Source organism: Anolis sagrei, chromosome 3 (genome assembly GCF_037176765.1).
Source record: "Anolis sagrei isolate rAnoSag1 chromosome 3, rAnoSag1.mat, whole genome shotgun sequence".
Lineage (NCBI taxonomy): Eukaryota > Metazoa > Chordata > Lepidosauria > Squamata > Dactyloidae > Anolis > Anolis sagrei.
This window is the reverse complement of record NC_090023.1, coordinates 48398175-48411665: the sequence shown is the minus strand read 5'-3', so window position 1 is coordinate 48411665 and position 13491 is coordinate 48398175. Positions and strand designations below refer to the sequence as shown.

Here is a 13491-nt window from a genome sequence, read left to right as displayed (position 1 = left end):
CCACAAAGACCTGGGATTCCAGGCTCAGCTGTGAACCTGCACCTTCAGGGGGAGTGTAACCCCATCAAGCACAGGCTGTAACCCTATGCCCTGTTCGGCCTTACAACTGACCAGGAGTACCTCTGTCTTGTCTGGATTTAGTTTCAATTTGTTCGCCCTCATCCAGTCCGTTACAGCGGCCAAGCACCGGTTCAGGACTTGAAAAGCCTCCTTAGTAGCAGGTGGGAAGGAGTGACAGAGTTGGACATCATCTGCATACAGATGACACCGTACCCCGAAACTCCCAACAGACACAAAGTTATTTAGGTACAGATTAAATACAAAATGAGGAAGGTAAAAAAAGTCCTGGGCATTCTTGGGGCATGGTGAATGTGACATGAGGTCCTTGGGGTGGGTGGAGGGAGCGTCTTATCTGATGATGGTAGTAGGCTACTGATCAGTTTTGTAAAAGTGCAGAGGGACATAGATTTTATCAGTTGTGGTGCCATAAGTCAGGTATGAGCAATCACTTGCCAGTAGACTGAGGACAGGGAAGGGCAGTGAAGTGCAGCTAACCCTGAGGAGAGTTGGTGTGTAGGCTGCACCTTCCACTCTGGAAGAATGAATCCTGGCCTCCTTTTCACCTCCTCCTTGGTAGCTGTTGGAGGGAGGGGACAGCGAAGTGTAGCTGCTGTCGAGGAGAGTTGGTGTGTAGGCTGCACCTTCCACTCTGGAGGAGCTGAAGTCTCCTGGCCTCTTTTTCACCTCCTCCTTGCTGGCTGTTGGAGGAAGTGGGCAGCGAAGTGTAGCTGCTGCCAAGGAGAGTTGGTGTGTAGGCTGTACCTTCCACTCTGGAGAAGCTGAAGTCTCCTGGCCTTCTTTCCACCTCCTCCTTGCTGGCTGTTGGAGGGGGGGGGGGGCAACGAGGTGTAGCTGCTGCTGAGGAGAGTTGGTGTGTAGGCTGAGAAAATTCATTTCTGCAAATGTGTGTGTGTATTAGAAACTGTTGCACTTTATATCAACATCAGCCAGAAGATGAATTCCCAGGACTGGGACAAAATAGATGACCGCACAACCTCTGAGGATGCTTGCCATAGATGCAGGCAAAACATCCGGAGAAAATGCTTCTAGAACATGGCCATATAGCCCGAAAAACCTACAACAACCCATTGTTTTGTTATTTTGAAAATACCTTTATTGACAGAATTTCAAAGGCTTTACAATATTCAACTGCAATTCATCAAGTAAAGAACTGAGTTTATTTGACATTAGTATCAGGGTTGTTTGCAAATGTCCTTCCCAAGATTAGTCAAAGATATTTTTCCCATGTTCATCTTCTTCTTTTTTGTGGTTGTAGCATTTGTACCATTTTATATAGAAACTTTAAAAAACATTTGACAAAAATCTGTGCATAAATCAATTGATTTGCATTAGCTGTGTATTTCCTGCAAGAAGCATGACCAATGATTTGTGAGTTTCTTTATAGTTCTACAATTCTATAATTTTGTTTAGAAAATTGAGCCCCCTTTTACACTGCACTATATCCCAGGATTTGATCCCATATTTTCTGCTTTAAACTGGATTAAATAAATCTCTACTTCCAGATAATCTGGGATAAGAAGATCATCTGATATCAGATCTTGGGATATAGGGGCAGTGTGGAAGGGCCCTGAGAGATCAGTCATGGGTTTCTTTTTCAGAAGTTCAGTGTATTTCACAGTTTAAGACCTACAAGTGATAGTTTTACTGTTTAAAATTTCACTACAATTTCATTCTGTTTGTTTACTACGAAGGTGTAGTAAACATTCATCGATATAAACTGCAAGCTACACAGTGCAACATTCTTTATTAAACTTGAACATTAAACTTGACAATGTGACAGATGAGCCCTTATTGTTATGGCCATCTGGCCAATCCGAACAAGCCAGATTGGCCGAAGGGAACCAACCACCCAAATCTATGCACAAGCCTATTGAACAGATCATTAGCCAGTAGTTTACATGTGTATTGTAGTCAGAAAAACACTAGATGGCAGCAAATGATCTTGAAGTTTTGTTAGCTAACAAAAATGAAAGAACAATGTAATGAAAACTGTGGTGTAATTAACTCGATGTGGAATATTTGTTAGTAGTAACTGCACTTAAATGGGAATACATTATTTATATTTATTTAATTAATTATTTATTTACTAGGCCTGGGTAACAACGGAAAAATTTGTTTCTAAACTCGTTTCGTTTTTAGGGGGTCCATTGCGTTTCGTTTTTTTAAAGAATTCCGAATTTTTCTTTAAAAATATTTCGTTATTTACGAAATTTTGTAAATTTTGAATTGATTCGTTAATGGCGGACGCGATTGCTCAATACGCTAAAAAAAACTCCAAATGGGACAGGGGGAACTTCTGAAGCTTCCCTCTCCCTCTGTTGTTGACTGTTGGTGTGATAATTTATTTTTTTATCACTGATAAAACAAACAACAACTATAAAACTTGCACCAGACATACGGAAATAATAACGAAACAATTTCGAAACAATTTCAAAATGATTTCGAAACGATTTCGAACCAATTACAAAACAATTACGAAATAAATTGAAAAATTCGTTTCAATTTTTAGTTGCTCCTGCATGGCTCAATATCGGATCGTAAGCTAATTTAAATACGAATCAATAACGAATTACGAAATTAACGAACGAAACCGCCCAGCCCTATTATTTACAGCTTTTATATTCCGCCCTTCTCACCCCGCAGGGGACTCAGGGTGGATTACAGTGTACACATATATGGCAAACATTCAATGCCAATTTTTGACATACAACATATACAGACATAGACATAGGCTATTTAACTTTTTCTGGCCGCCAGGGGAGCTGTCGCTTTTATCGTCCATCTGCGACACTGATGAAGTACTTCCGCATTCCCCGCATGCTTTTTGCTGGAGTGGTTGCTAGAGTCTTTTTTATGGCCTCATAAATTAGTTAATTTAGCCTCCCCACACTAAGGTGGTACCTAATTTTCCTACTTGACAGATGCAACTGTCTTTCGGGTTGCAAAGGTCGACAACAGGCTACACAGTTGGTTGGAAACCCACTCCAACCCGGGCTGGCTTCGAACTCATGACCTTTTGGTTAGAGTGATCTTAATGCAGCTGACTCTCAGCCAGCTGCGCCACAATCCCGGTGCTTAGGTAAAAGGAGCAATGCAAGGCTTTGAAGGAATCTATTTCCTTCAGCACCATCCACATCATACCATTTGTATACTTCAAAAGTATACATTTAACAGCATCACAATTTTTCCTATTCTTTTTTTCCTCTCAGATCTCATTAATTGCCTATTTGTCAGCAGGAAATCTTAGTCTGTTATGTTATATCTGGATACTCATTGTCCACTAATTACTTTACTCTTTTTTCCTCTTTCTGCTCGGATTAACTAGTCTTATCTACTCTTTACTGTTGTTGTATGCCTTCAAATTAAATTCTGACCTATGATTACAGCAAGACCAACTACAGCAGTGGTTCTCAACCTGGAGTCCCCAGATGTTTTTGGCCTACAATTCCCAGAAATCCCAGCCAGTTTAGCAGCTGTTAGGATTTCTGGGAGTTGAAGGCCAAAAACATCTGGGGACCCCAGGTTGAGAACTGTACTACAGGGTTTTCTTGTTTAGAGATTTGCATTTGCTTTCCTCTGAGGCTAAAAGAGTGAAACCTCCCAAAGTGCCTCAGTAGGGATTCGAACCTTGGTTTCCAGAGTAGCAGTTGAATGCTCAAACCACCACTTCACATCAGTTATCATGCACTCTTTAACTATAGGAGCAAATTATGCAAACTTTACTATGAGGTGTCAGCAAATACATTATAGAAAGCTAAAGTACACAGATTAGGAGTCTAGATCTAAATCCAATCTATCCCAAGTAGAACTGGCCAATTTAATCAAGGAATCTTAAATAAGTGTTAACTTCCCAGTTCCGTTGATTCGATATGCCTATTCCCTTAGATTTATGCAAACTGCCACCTATGGCTATTTGTGGATGTAAAAGAATACAGTCACCAAAAAGCTTGATCAAGCTTGTGTAATTATAGGTTGTGTAAAATAACCATTCAAAGTAAATGAGCTCACTCCAGTTTTCAGTCTGACAACTCTAGGACAGTTCAGTACTGTACTCTACACTGATGACCCCAGTTCTACTTTCAGGGTAAAAATCCCCCACAGAAGTTCAAGCAGTCCCCGAGTTACAAACATCCAACTTGCAATCCAAAGCTTAAATATATGTTGTTGAAGGGTTTCATAACTGGAATCACTGGGCTGTTTTTGGGCTGTATGGTCATGTTCTAGAAGTATTCTCTCCTGACATTTCACCTGCATCTATGGCAGACATCCTCAGACTTCAAACTTCTGAGGATGCCTCCCATAGATGCAGGTGAAACGTCAGGACAGAATGCTTCTAGGACATGGCCATACACCAAGACATATACCTCTCCCTCCCTCCCTCCCTCCCTCTCTCTCTCTCTCTCTCTCTCTCTCTCTCTCTATATATATATATATATATGGCTGGAGATAAACTTAAAAATGTATCTGTTCAACTTAAGAACAAATCTGTATAATATATCTTGTTTGTAATTTGGGGACTGCCTGTATTTGAAATATGGAAAGGGACTTCCACAGGAAAGAAAGGGCCCTTATACATAAACATGCTTTCAGTGTATGCCTAAGAGATTCCACCTGGAATAAAGAACTAAAGGGGAAAAGGGGGAAGGGTGTTCTGCCCTATTCAACCACAGCATGGGCAAGCAAAAATACATGAGTTTACAATACACAGATTATGTAAAGAATAAATACAATATTTTTTTTAAAAAATCCTAATGTGTACAAACATTTTCAAATAAATAACAGTTATTCAACAATATTATACAATTTAGCTAAGCTGTTGATTCAGTAAATTTTGTATCAAGAGAAGCAGCTGAATACATTTTTTTTCTATATAAATATTAAGAGGGCTTATTTTTCAAAACCCTAAAAGATGTTTTTTGTCCAAAGAGTCTTCATCTGTCAGGATGCTTTCCTTCAGGATGAGATTTCACTGGGACTTCTTGCAGAGTATAAATATATTTTCCATTCAGTACTGTTCCAGGACATGCTGGAAAAGCCTGACATAAAAAGACAAACAGATTATTACTGAAATTACAGAGGGAAAGGACTATTGTAGAAGGCTGACAGTTACATGCATATTTGTTTTCTACAGCAATCTTACCCGGGAAACATTTGTTCATGCTTATTACGCTGTTTCATATCCATTACAAGCAGGATAACTTCTACAGGCTATGTAAATCAAGACTATTTAGTTTGACTCTTGTTCTAATTTTTTGCAGGATTTTGCAATATTATAAAATTTTGTTTCATAAATTATGTTTTATTAGAACACAGGAATCAATTATTTCCTTATTTAGGCCAGGAGTAAGAGAAAGTGTGACCATGAAGTGACATGCAGCCTCCAAGAACTCCTTCTACACTGCCATATAAAATCCAGATTATCTGCTTTAAACTGGATTATATGAGCCTACAGTGTAGGCTCATATAATCAAGTTCAAAGCAGATAATGTGGATTATCTGATTTGATAATCTGGATAATATCACAGGCCAAGGTTAATTGCATAGCTTTTCAATCTTTCAGCTTCCCTGAATTGTTGGGAATGTGACAGAAAGTAGAGTATCTCACAAGCTAAGTGATTTCTCTCCAGTGCATCTACACTGTAGAATTAATACAGTTTGACTCCACTTTAAAATTGTATGACTCAATGCAATGGAATCATGGGAGCTGTTGTTTTATGTGGTCTTTAGCCTTATCTCCAAAAGAGCACTGGTACCTCAACAAACTTCACATCCCAGGATTCACAGCACCATGAAAAGAAAGCATCAGACCATTCACTGGGTTAAAATTTATGTGATTTTAAACCAAACTTAGTAACTAAAATGTTTTTATTGTTGCTACATCCATTTAAGGATGCATCTACATCAAGCATGGGCAAACTTCCGCCCTCCAGGTGTTTTGAACTTCAACTCCCACAGTTCCTAACTGACTACCGGTTGGTAGGAATTGTGGGCGTTGAAGTCCAAAACACCTGGGGGGGGGGGCAAAGTTTGCCCATGCCTGATGTAGATCATAGAATTAATGCAGTTTGATACTACTTTAACTGTAGTTTGGTGAGACATCAGCACTCTTTCACAGAAAAGGCTAAAGAACTTGTAAAACTACAATTCCCAGTCTTCCATATTATCAAGACACAGTGATTAAAATAATGTCAAAATGCATTAATTCTATGGTGTAAATGCAGCCTAAATTTCAAAAGAAAGCACATAAAAGGGTAGACTTTCCCCAATTTCTGCCTCAATTATTCAGAACCTGGCAGGATTTAGGTGGTGCCACAGAAACCCTATGCCACAGATACCTATTTCCTGATTTCTGTTCATTTATAATTTTTAGTTTGTAAAGTTAAAACAAAGTGGTTTTGTTTCTTGGAAGACTTACCCAACATTGTGTTTTTTCTGTCCGCAGTAGTTTCCAGCAGCAGCAGCAGAATACGAAAAATAGGAGAACCAGAGAAACCAAAATGCAGATAGTAAGTGTGATGTCAGTTCCTGGATTGTTGGTTGGAACTGGAAAAGGGAAAGTAACAAATTAGCATGGCTATTAAAGCAATTTTGAAAGAGGAATGGAAAGCATTTAGAATGGTTAAAATTCATGATTCTGACATATGTTGTTCACTGAGGGCTTAAGAATGATTTCCTATAAAACTTTTGTGCTGTACTTCATTGGAGAGGACTATGGGCACTTCCAGACAGCACCAAATTGCAGGTTTTCGTCAGAGGCAAAAAAAAAAAAAGAAAAAAGAAAAACCTGGGACCTCAGAAGAGGTCCACATTCAGACCTGTTGGTCCTGAGATTTCTGCCTCCATCATCCACACTTGCTGCTTTGTCCTGAGATTTTGCAGCCCCCAAGATGGCCACTGCAGGACATCTGGAAATTTCAGCGTTTTTTTAAAAGATGCAAATATGCGAATCATTGTATAAGTTCCATTCCTGGGTTATAAATGTGGTGTGGCCATCTGTGCAGACAAGTTTGGCCTTGTACTTGTGCCTAGGAACTATGGAGTCATGTTCCAGGGATATACATGTATGTTCCTCATCACTGTTATTGTGAAAGAATCATAGAATCATAGAATCAAAGAGTTGGAAGAGACCTCATGGGCAATCCAGTCCAACCCCCTGCCAAGAAGCAGGAATATTGCATTCAAATCACCCCTGACAGATGGCCATCCAGCCTCTGTTTAATAGCTTCCAAAGAAGGAGCATCCACCACACTCCGGGGCAGAGAGTTCCACTGCTGACTGGCTCTCACAGTCAGGAAGTTCTTCCTCATGTTCAGATGGAATCTCCTCTCTTGTAGTTTGAAGCCATTGTTCCGCGTCCTAGTCTCCAAGGAAGCAGAAAACAAGCTTGCTCCCTCCTCCCTGTGGCTTCCTCTCACATATTTATACATGGCTATCATATCTCCTCTCAGCCTTCTCTTCTTCAGGCTAAACATGCCCAGCTCCTTAAGCTGCTCCTCATGGGGCTTATCCAAAGATCTCTACCAGGGTTCAAAATGGTCCTCTGTTAGCATCCCTAGCCATTTTGTTAACTGATGGGAAAGGGACTAGATCACAGATGTTTCTATAGCCAGATGCATATTGTCATTTGCTCAGACCTCTGAAGGACCACAGTAGATCTCAGTGGAGATGTCCTCAGTCTGCTTCTGGTAGGGGGGCATAGCTAAATGCTTCTCCATTGTGGAATTCTTAAGATCTGTTTAAGGTTCTCAGACAATATATGTATTACAAGCAGGGGCACAGATGTAAGGAGCCCAAGGATTTGGAAAAGCAGGGGCCACACTGGAGAGAGAATCCACCACACCATGCTTTGGTTTATTTCCTATTCTAGTTCAAATTGGCAAAATGGTAATGCAGTTTGGATACATTATGGCATGGGAAATATTGAAGAATAAAAGAAATACTATAGTGCAACAGGTATCCTCAAATATGAGGTTGTCAATACTTTGGTCCATTTTTTTTCCTGCAATGTTAACCACAGAATGCCACAATGAAACACAAGTATGCGCAAGAAATGTGGCTCTGAAACAAATGACATCAAAAAATCTTGTCCAAACTTACTTTCTTCCATGACAGTCACAGGTACAGCCAACTCTTCTGTAGTGTTTAAAGATGGATGATGAATAACACAGATTATCGGGTTATCACGGAAAACTTGAGAGGATAGGTGAGTGAAATTGCTGACCACAGTCACAGTCTTGTTGAAGTGCTGGGTGACGTATTGCTTTGGCTTGATCCGGAGATGTTTGTTGGCCTTCCAGGTGATCACTGGCTCTGGCTTTCCTGTTGCTGAGCAACTGATTTCCAGTACCCTTTCTCCAGCATTGTCTGGATCAATAACATGCTTCACACTCACTCTAGGTTCTGTGAGAGCTTTGAAACAAAAAAGAATGAAAAAATATTTAGACTTTTGTCCCCAGGAGTAAGCAAAATGCGATTGCTTTCTGATGCTTACTAGTTGGACCAAATGTGGTACCTAGCTTTCTCAGGCCCCTTCAAAACAGCAGTATAATATCCAGATAATCTGTTTTGAACTGGATTATCTGGCAGCATCAACTCAGATAATCCGGTTCAAAGCAAATAATGAGGATGATCTGTCTTGTTATTCTGGATTATATGGCAGTGTTGAAGGGCCTTTAGTTCAACATTGCTAGTGAGATGCGGGTTTACACCACACAGCAAGACATCAGGCAAATTTAGGGGTGAAGGCCATTGTTTTAGTTGACTTCCATGCCTTTCTTTTTCCTTTCATGCCACTGTACTGCCAGCAATTATTTTAACAAAAATAAGTGAAGTAATAATAATATTTTATTTGTATTTCGCTTTCTCTCCCCAAGAAGCCTCAGGGCTGATCGCAGCATACACAAACACAAAGGCAAACATCAAATGCCTAGTTACTATTTTACTTTTGGAAAATGCTGAAAATAAAATGTTACTTTTTAAAACTGTAAGTATGACAAAAACTAATTGGTGCTGGTGAGATTTGTAAACATAACTGTATTTTATTTTTATTTTTTAGTTTAAAGAAATGACAAAGTAACTTTTCAAGCCCTGTACTGTCCATACCAGGTGCTTTCTGTGCAGTTAAAGGGAAGGGTGGTGATACGAAGGGCCCTTCTACACTGTCATATATCCAGAATATCAAGGTAGACAATCCACATTATCTGGTTTAAACTGGATTATCTGAATCCACACTGCTTTATAATTCAGTTCCATGTGGATTTTATCCAACTGTGTGGAAGGGGCCTTAGTATTCCAGGCTATGGATTCATGCTCAGTTTTTCCCTATTTGAGAGGGCATGATAATGATAAAATTATATAAACACCAATCTACTAACAATCTAAATTAAAATTGGAGAACTTTCTTGGTAAACATCAATACATAATTTAAGAAAAGATTGAATGTGAAATAATCTGTTATGAAAAATTAAGTTTAATTTCCATTGAAGAACAACCGGAAAATAATATATCAAGAACAACTGGAAAATAATATATTAAGTTTAATTTCCAATGAAGAACAACCGGAAAATAATATATCAAGGAGACAATGTGAGAAGACGTAAGAAGATACAGCCAATGGATTTAAAATTGTTAGAATCCCAATAATTTATTAAATATGTGCTGAAGAAATAAAGATGAAGACTTAGTTGTAACAATGATAATTTTGTAAAAGAACTCCCCATGCCTCAGCAACCCTCACCCTCTTTGTTTTCTCAAGACATACTAGGCATTTGTAAAGATGCAACTAACTAATAATTAATCTATTGTCCCCAAATTTGTCCTTTTCCTTTCCTTGTCCTCCAACTCCCCACTTCCCCAGTAAATGTTTAATAAAAATTATTTAAGAAAAAATAATATAACTTACCATAAACCCTGAGACATGTCTTGGCTGAGATGGCTCCCAAGGGGAATGTGTTGAAGATACAGTCATAACAGCCTTCATCAGTCAAAGCAGCCGTATAGAAGGTGATGGCAGAAATGGTCATGCCACGTTGGAAAAGTTGCACATTACTTTGATATTTCCCCAGCACCCTAGAGCCATGAGATTCACTGTATGTAGCTATGTTGGTTTTGGTTTTTTCATGCTCCTTCTGCCAGGTGACCTGAACAATGTCATGCTTTCCAGCCAACTGGCAACCTAAAGTCACATTGGTTCCAACTGTAACTGTTTGTACAGGCTTGTGAATTACTTGTGCTGCACCTGCAAAAGACATTCATGATGCTAAATGCCTAATATAAAAGAAATAAATTCTACTTTTAGTCCTGACAATATTAGAGACTTTGAATCAACAAGATGTGCCTATAGGGGCCCTTCTACACCTTACAATCTACACCTTATAATCTAGAATATCAATGCAGGTACTCCACATTATCTGCTTTGAATTATCTGGGTCTACACTGCCATATAATCCAGTTCAAAGAAGATAATCTGGATTTTATACAGCTGTGTAGAAGGGGCCTATGTTGACTTGCAATTCAACAATTGGTTCAATGACTTGCCTTTGGTAGGAACAGCCAACAGAATTCCAGCCATTTTTATCAACTGTAATAAGATTCTATGATATAACAATTATCTAGAGAGGAAAAAAATAGTAATCTTTCTCAGGTCTGCCTTGAAAGAACAATCAGATTTAGAAACATTTTCCCTGTATAATTAATTGTGGGGATTCTTGGAGGTTAGAGAAGTGAGAGATAGATATCTTATTCCTCTTGAGAATACTGAATATATCCCAAATATGATCGTCAAGCTTCTATAATTTCACCATTTTATTTATTTATTTATTTATTTATTTATGATATTTTTACTCCACCCTCTCTTACCCGAAAAGGGGGTTCAGAACAGCTTCCAAAGTGGCAACAAATCAATGCCACACATACATATAAATACAATAAGCATATACCTTAAAACCATAAAAGTTAAAGAAATCATAATATCAATACATTAAAAAGAAATTATTAAAACCACACAGATCCATTTTCCAGTCTTAACCTGGTGTTCATCACAAGATTTAAACTTTTCCTCCTTCTTAAGTTTGGTTTGTCGTATTTAAAAAAGAGAACATGTGAAAATGTGTTTGTATTTCAATGAAGAATTCTTCGAATGATACTCATGTTTGTTTGCAATTTTGTCTAATATACACATTTTACCATTTTATTTACTATTCATATATTAACAATTTTCATGATATAATTGACTATAATTTTACTTCCACTGCATTTCTATTTCCTAGTATATCAGTTCACAAGTACAGGGTTTGGTAATTGTACATGAAAATATAAATCAAAAAATTTTGTTCCACAATTCTTAGTCCAGGTATATATTCCACTTTTTCCTTCACTGCGGTTGCTTCAGTGATCTGTTTTTACACTGCATCTCAGCAGTAGCAAAACCTTTTATCAGTTGTGGGGGTTGAACTGATGGCTCTTGTGGTCTCTTCCAGTTCTATGATTCTAAATCCAATCAGGTCAGAGCTACGTAAGAATTTGATGCTACTATACTGCTACCCTACACTCCCTAAATTGTTCAATCTGCAACATTTAACACAATTCCATCAAGAAAGGAAAATGTCATTTTCTCTTGACATAAACTTGTGCCATAGAATCATCCCACAACTAGAATCCTTTTTGGCAGCATCTTTATGGTGGCTTTGTCCATAAAACTAATATTCTATCTAAGGAACCAGCTGCTTAGCAAGTGAATTACTCACCTATCACATCAGTCCAGTAGATGCAGACAAAAAAGGATGTGAAGAACATCTTGTTTCTTTGGGACCTTACACGCTAATGACATTTGTTTCTGGCTTTTGATATGTAGCTTTGTTGGTAGGAAGTGTGTCATTTGAGAGAACTTGGGAGGAAGAAAAACTCAAATACTTCCTAAATGTCATGTGACATTCCCAGGGGGTTTTGACTTTCATGTAAACCTCATCGAAAAGAGGTCCATCTATAGCAGCTAAAAATCCCCAGAGTTTAAACAAATACGTTATAATTACAAATCAAAGAGGTGTGTGTGGGTTTATATTTAACATTGATTTGGCCAGCTTGTGTTTTGAGTTTCATAGTGAGCATTATAGCTGCTGTATTTTTGGGGAAGTAACACAGGTGTACCTATCTAAAAATATCTAAATGGAAGTCCTATCACTAGTCAAACAGCAAGACAAGCTTTCTACCTGTTTGCTTAGTTGAATTAATTCTATTTTCAATTACAATTGAGCCCATTATAATTTAATATTGGTGGACTTTAGTAGGAAGGAGAATTTTACATAAACTTTCATCAATTTTACAACATCTTGATATGAACAGGAGAAAGTTAAATGTTCTAACATATTGATCAGGACACACATTGTGTTGTCAAAGGCTTTTGTGGCAGAAATCACTGAGTTGCTGTGAGTTTTCCAGGCTGTATCGCCATTTTCCAGAAGCATTCTCTCCTGACATTTTACCTACATCTATGGCAGGCATCATCAAAAGTCATGAGGTCTGTTGGAAGCTAGGCTAATGAGGTTCCACAGATATATAAACCTCACTTGCCTACCTTCCAACAGACCTCACAACCTCTGAGGATGCCTGCCATAGATGTGGGTAAAACGTCAGTCTTAGTGAGGTTCAAGTTCAGTCTGAATATTTCTTTGCTACTAGAGCTCGAAAAGAATAGCGTTTTAGACTATAACTTCTATGATGATCCTAGCCAGTATTGGACATTCTGGGAGCTCGTAGGGAGAAAAGTAAATTTTCTCCAAGAGTCTGGCAGAAAGGAAGTGCGTGCTGTGCTGATAAAAATGACAAGTCACTTCCCTTTTGGAAATGTGCTCATTACCTTTTGGTCATAAAGTCGAACTTTAAAAGTAACATTAGACAAGGAAACCAAATTACATGCATGCAATCTAGAGCCCCATAAATCCTAATCACAGTTGGCGTTTGGGAGCTAGCAGTCTTAATGACAGCATGACAGCACTTTGAATGTTAAATCAGACTGGAATTGGCTATATGGATTGATGACAATGTTTTTAATATGTTTTTAACTTTGTGTTCTATTTATTGTTTTAAATTATATTTGTTTACATTTGTATTATCTTGTGGCATCGAATTGTTGCCAGTGTAAGCTGCCCTGAGTCCCCCCTCGGGAGTTGAGAAGGGCAGGTTAGAAATGTGAGAAATAAATAAATAATAATAATAAATTAATGGTTAGAAGGTTTTCAGGTCAGCTTTATTTTCACTCAGCCTGACCTAGTTCAGAGGGGTTGTATGAGGGGAATGTCAGGAAGAAGAGAGGCAGGCTTATATCTTCTGCTTATTGTAAGAAAACCAATATATAAAAATAAATATGTAAAAAATAATAATCTGACTAGGCTTTAGGTTGCACAGGGAAGGAAT

General features: G+C 38.4%; 1 protein-coding gene across 1 annotated transcript; it reads right to left on the bottom strand.

Annotated features, from left to right (window-relative positions):
- Nucleotides 1-4952: 4952 nt before the first annotated feature.
- Nucleotides 4953-11933, bottom strand: LOC132770039 (OX-2 membrane glycoprotein-like). Its single transcript, XM_060766926.2, has 5 exons — nt 11826-11933; nt 9983-10318; nt 8179-8490; nt 6497-6624; nt 4953-5117 (listed from the first exon to the last, which is right to left on the bottom strand). The coding sequence occupies exons 1-5, from the start codon at nt 11872-11874 to the stop codon at nt 5013-5015; spliced, it is 930 nt and encodes a 309-aa protein (XP_060622909.2). The 5' UTR covers nt 11875-11933; the 3' UTR covers nt 4953-5012.
- Between the last annotated feature and the right edge of the window lie 1558 nt (nt 11934-13491).

Excerpts from the sequence above, each read along its gene's own strand:
- LOC132770039 (XM_060766926.2), bottom strand. The coding sequence starts at position 11,874 with ATGTTCTTCACATCCTTTTTTGTCTGCATCTACTGGACTGATGTGATA. Across the intron at positions 10,319-11,825 it reads CTACTGGACTGATGTGATAG|GTGCAGCACAAGTAATTCAC; the intron begins GTGAGTAATTCA and ends TGTCTTTTGCAG. Across the intron at positions 6,625-8,178 it reads TGTGACTGTCATGGAAGAAA|TTCCAACCAACAATCCAGGA; the intron begins GTAAGTTTGGAC and ends TCCCTTTTCCAG.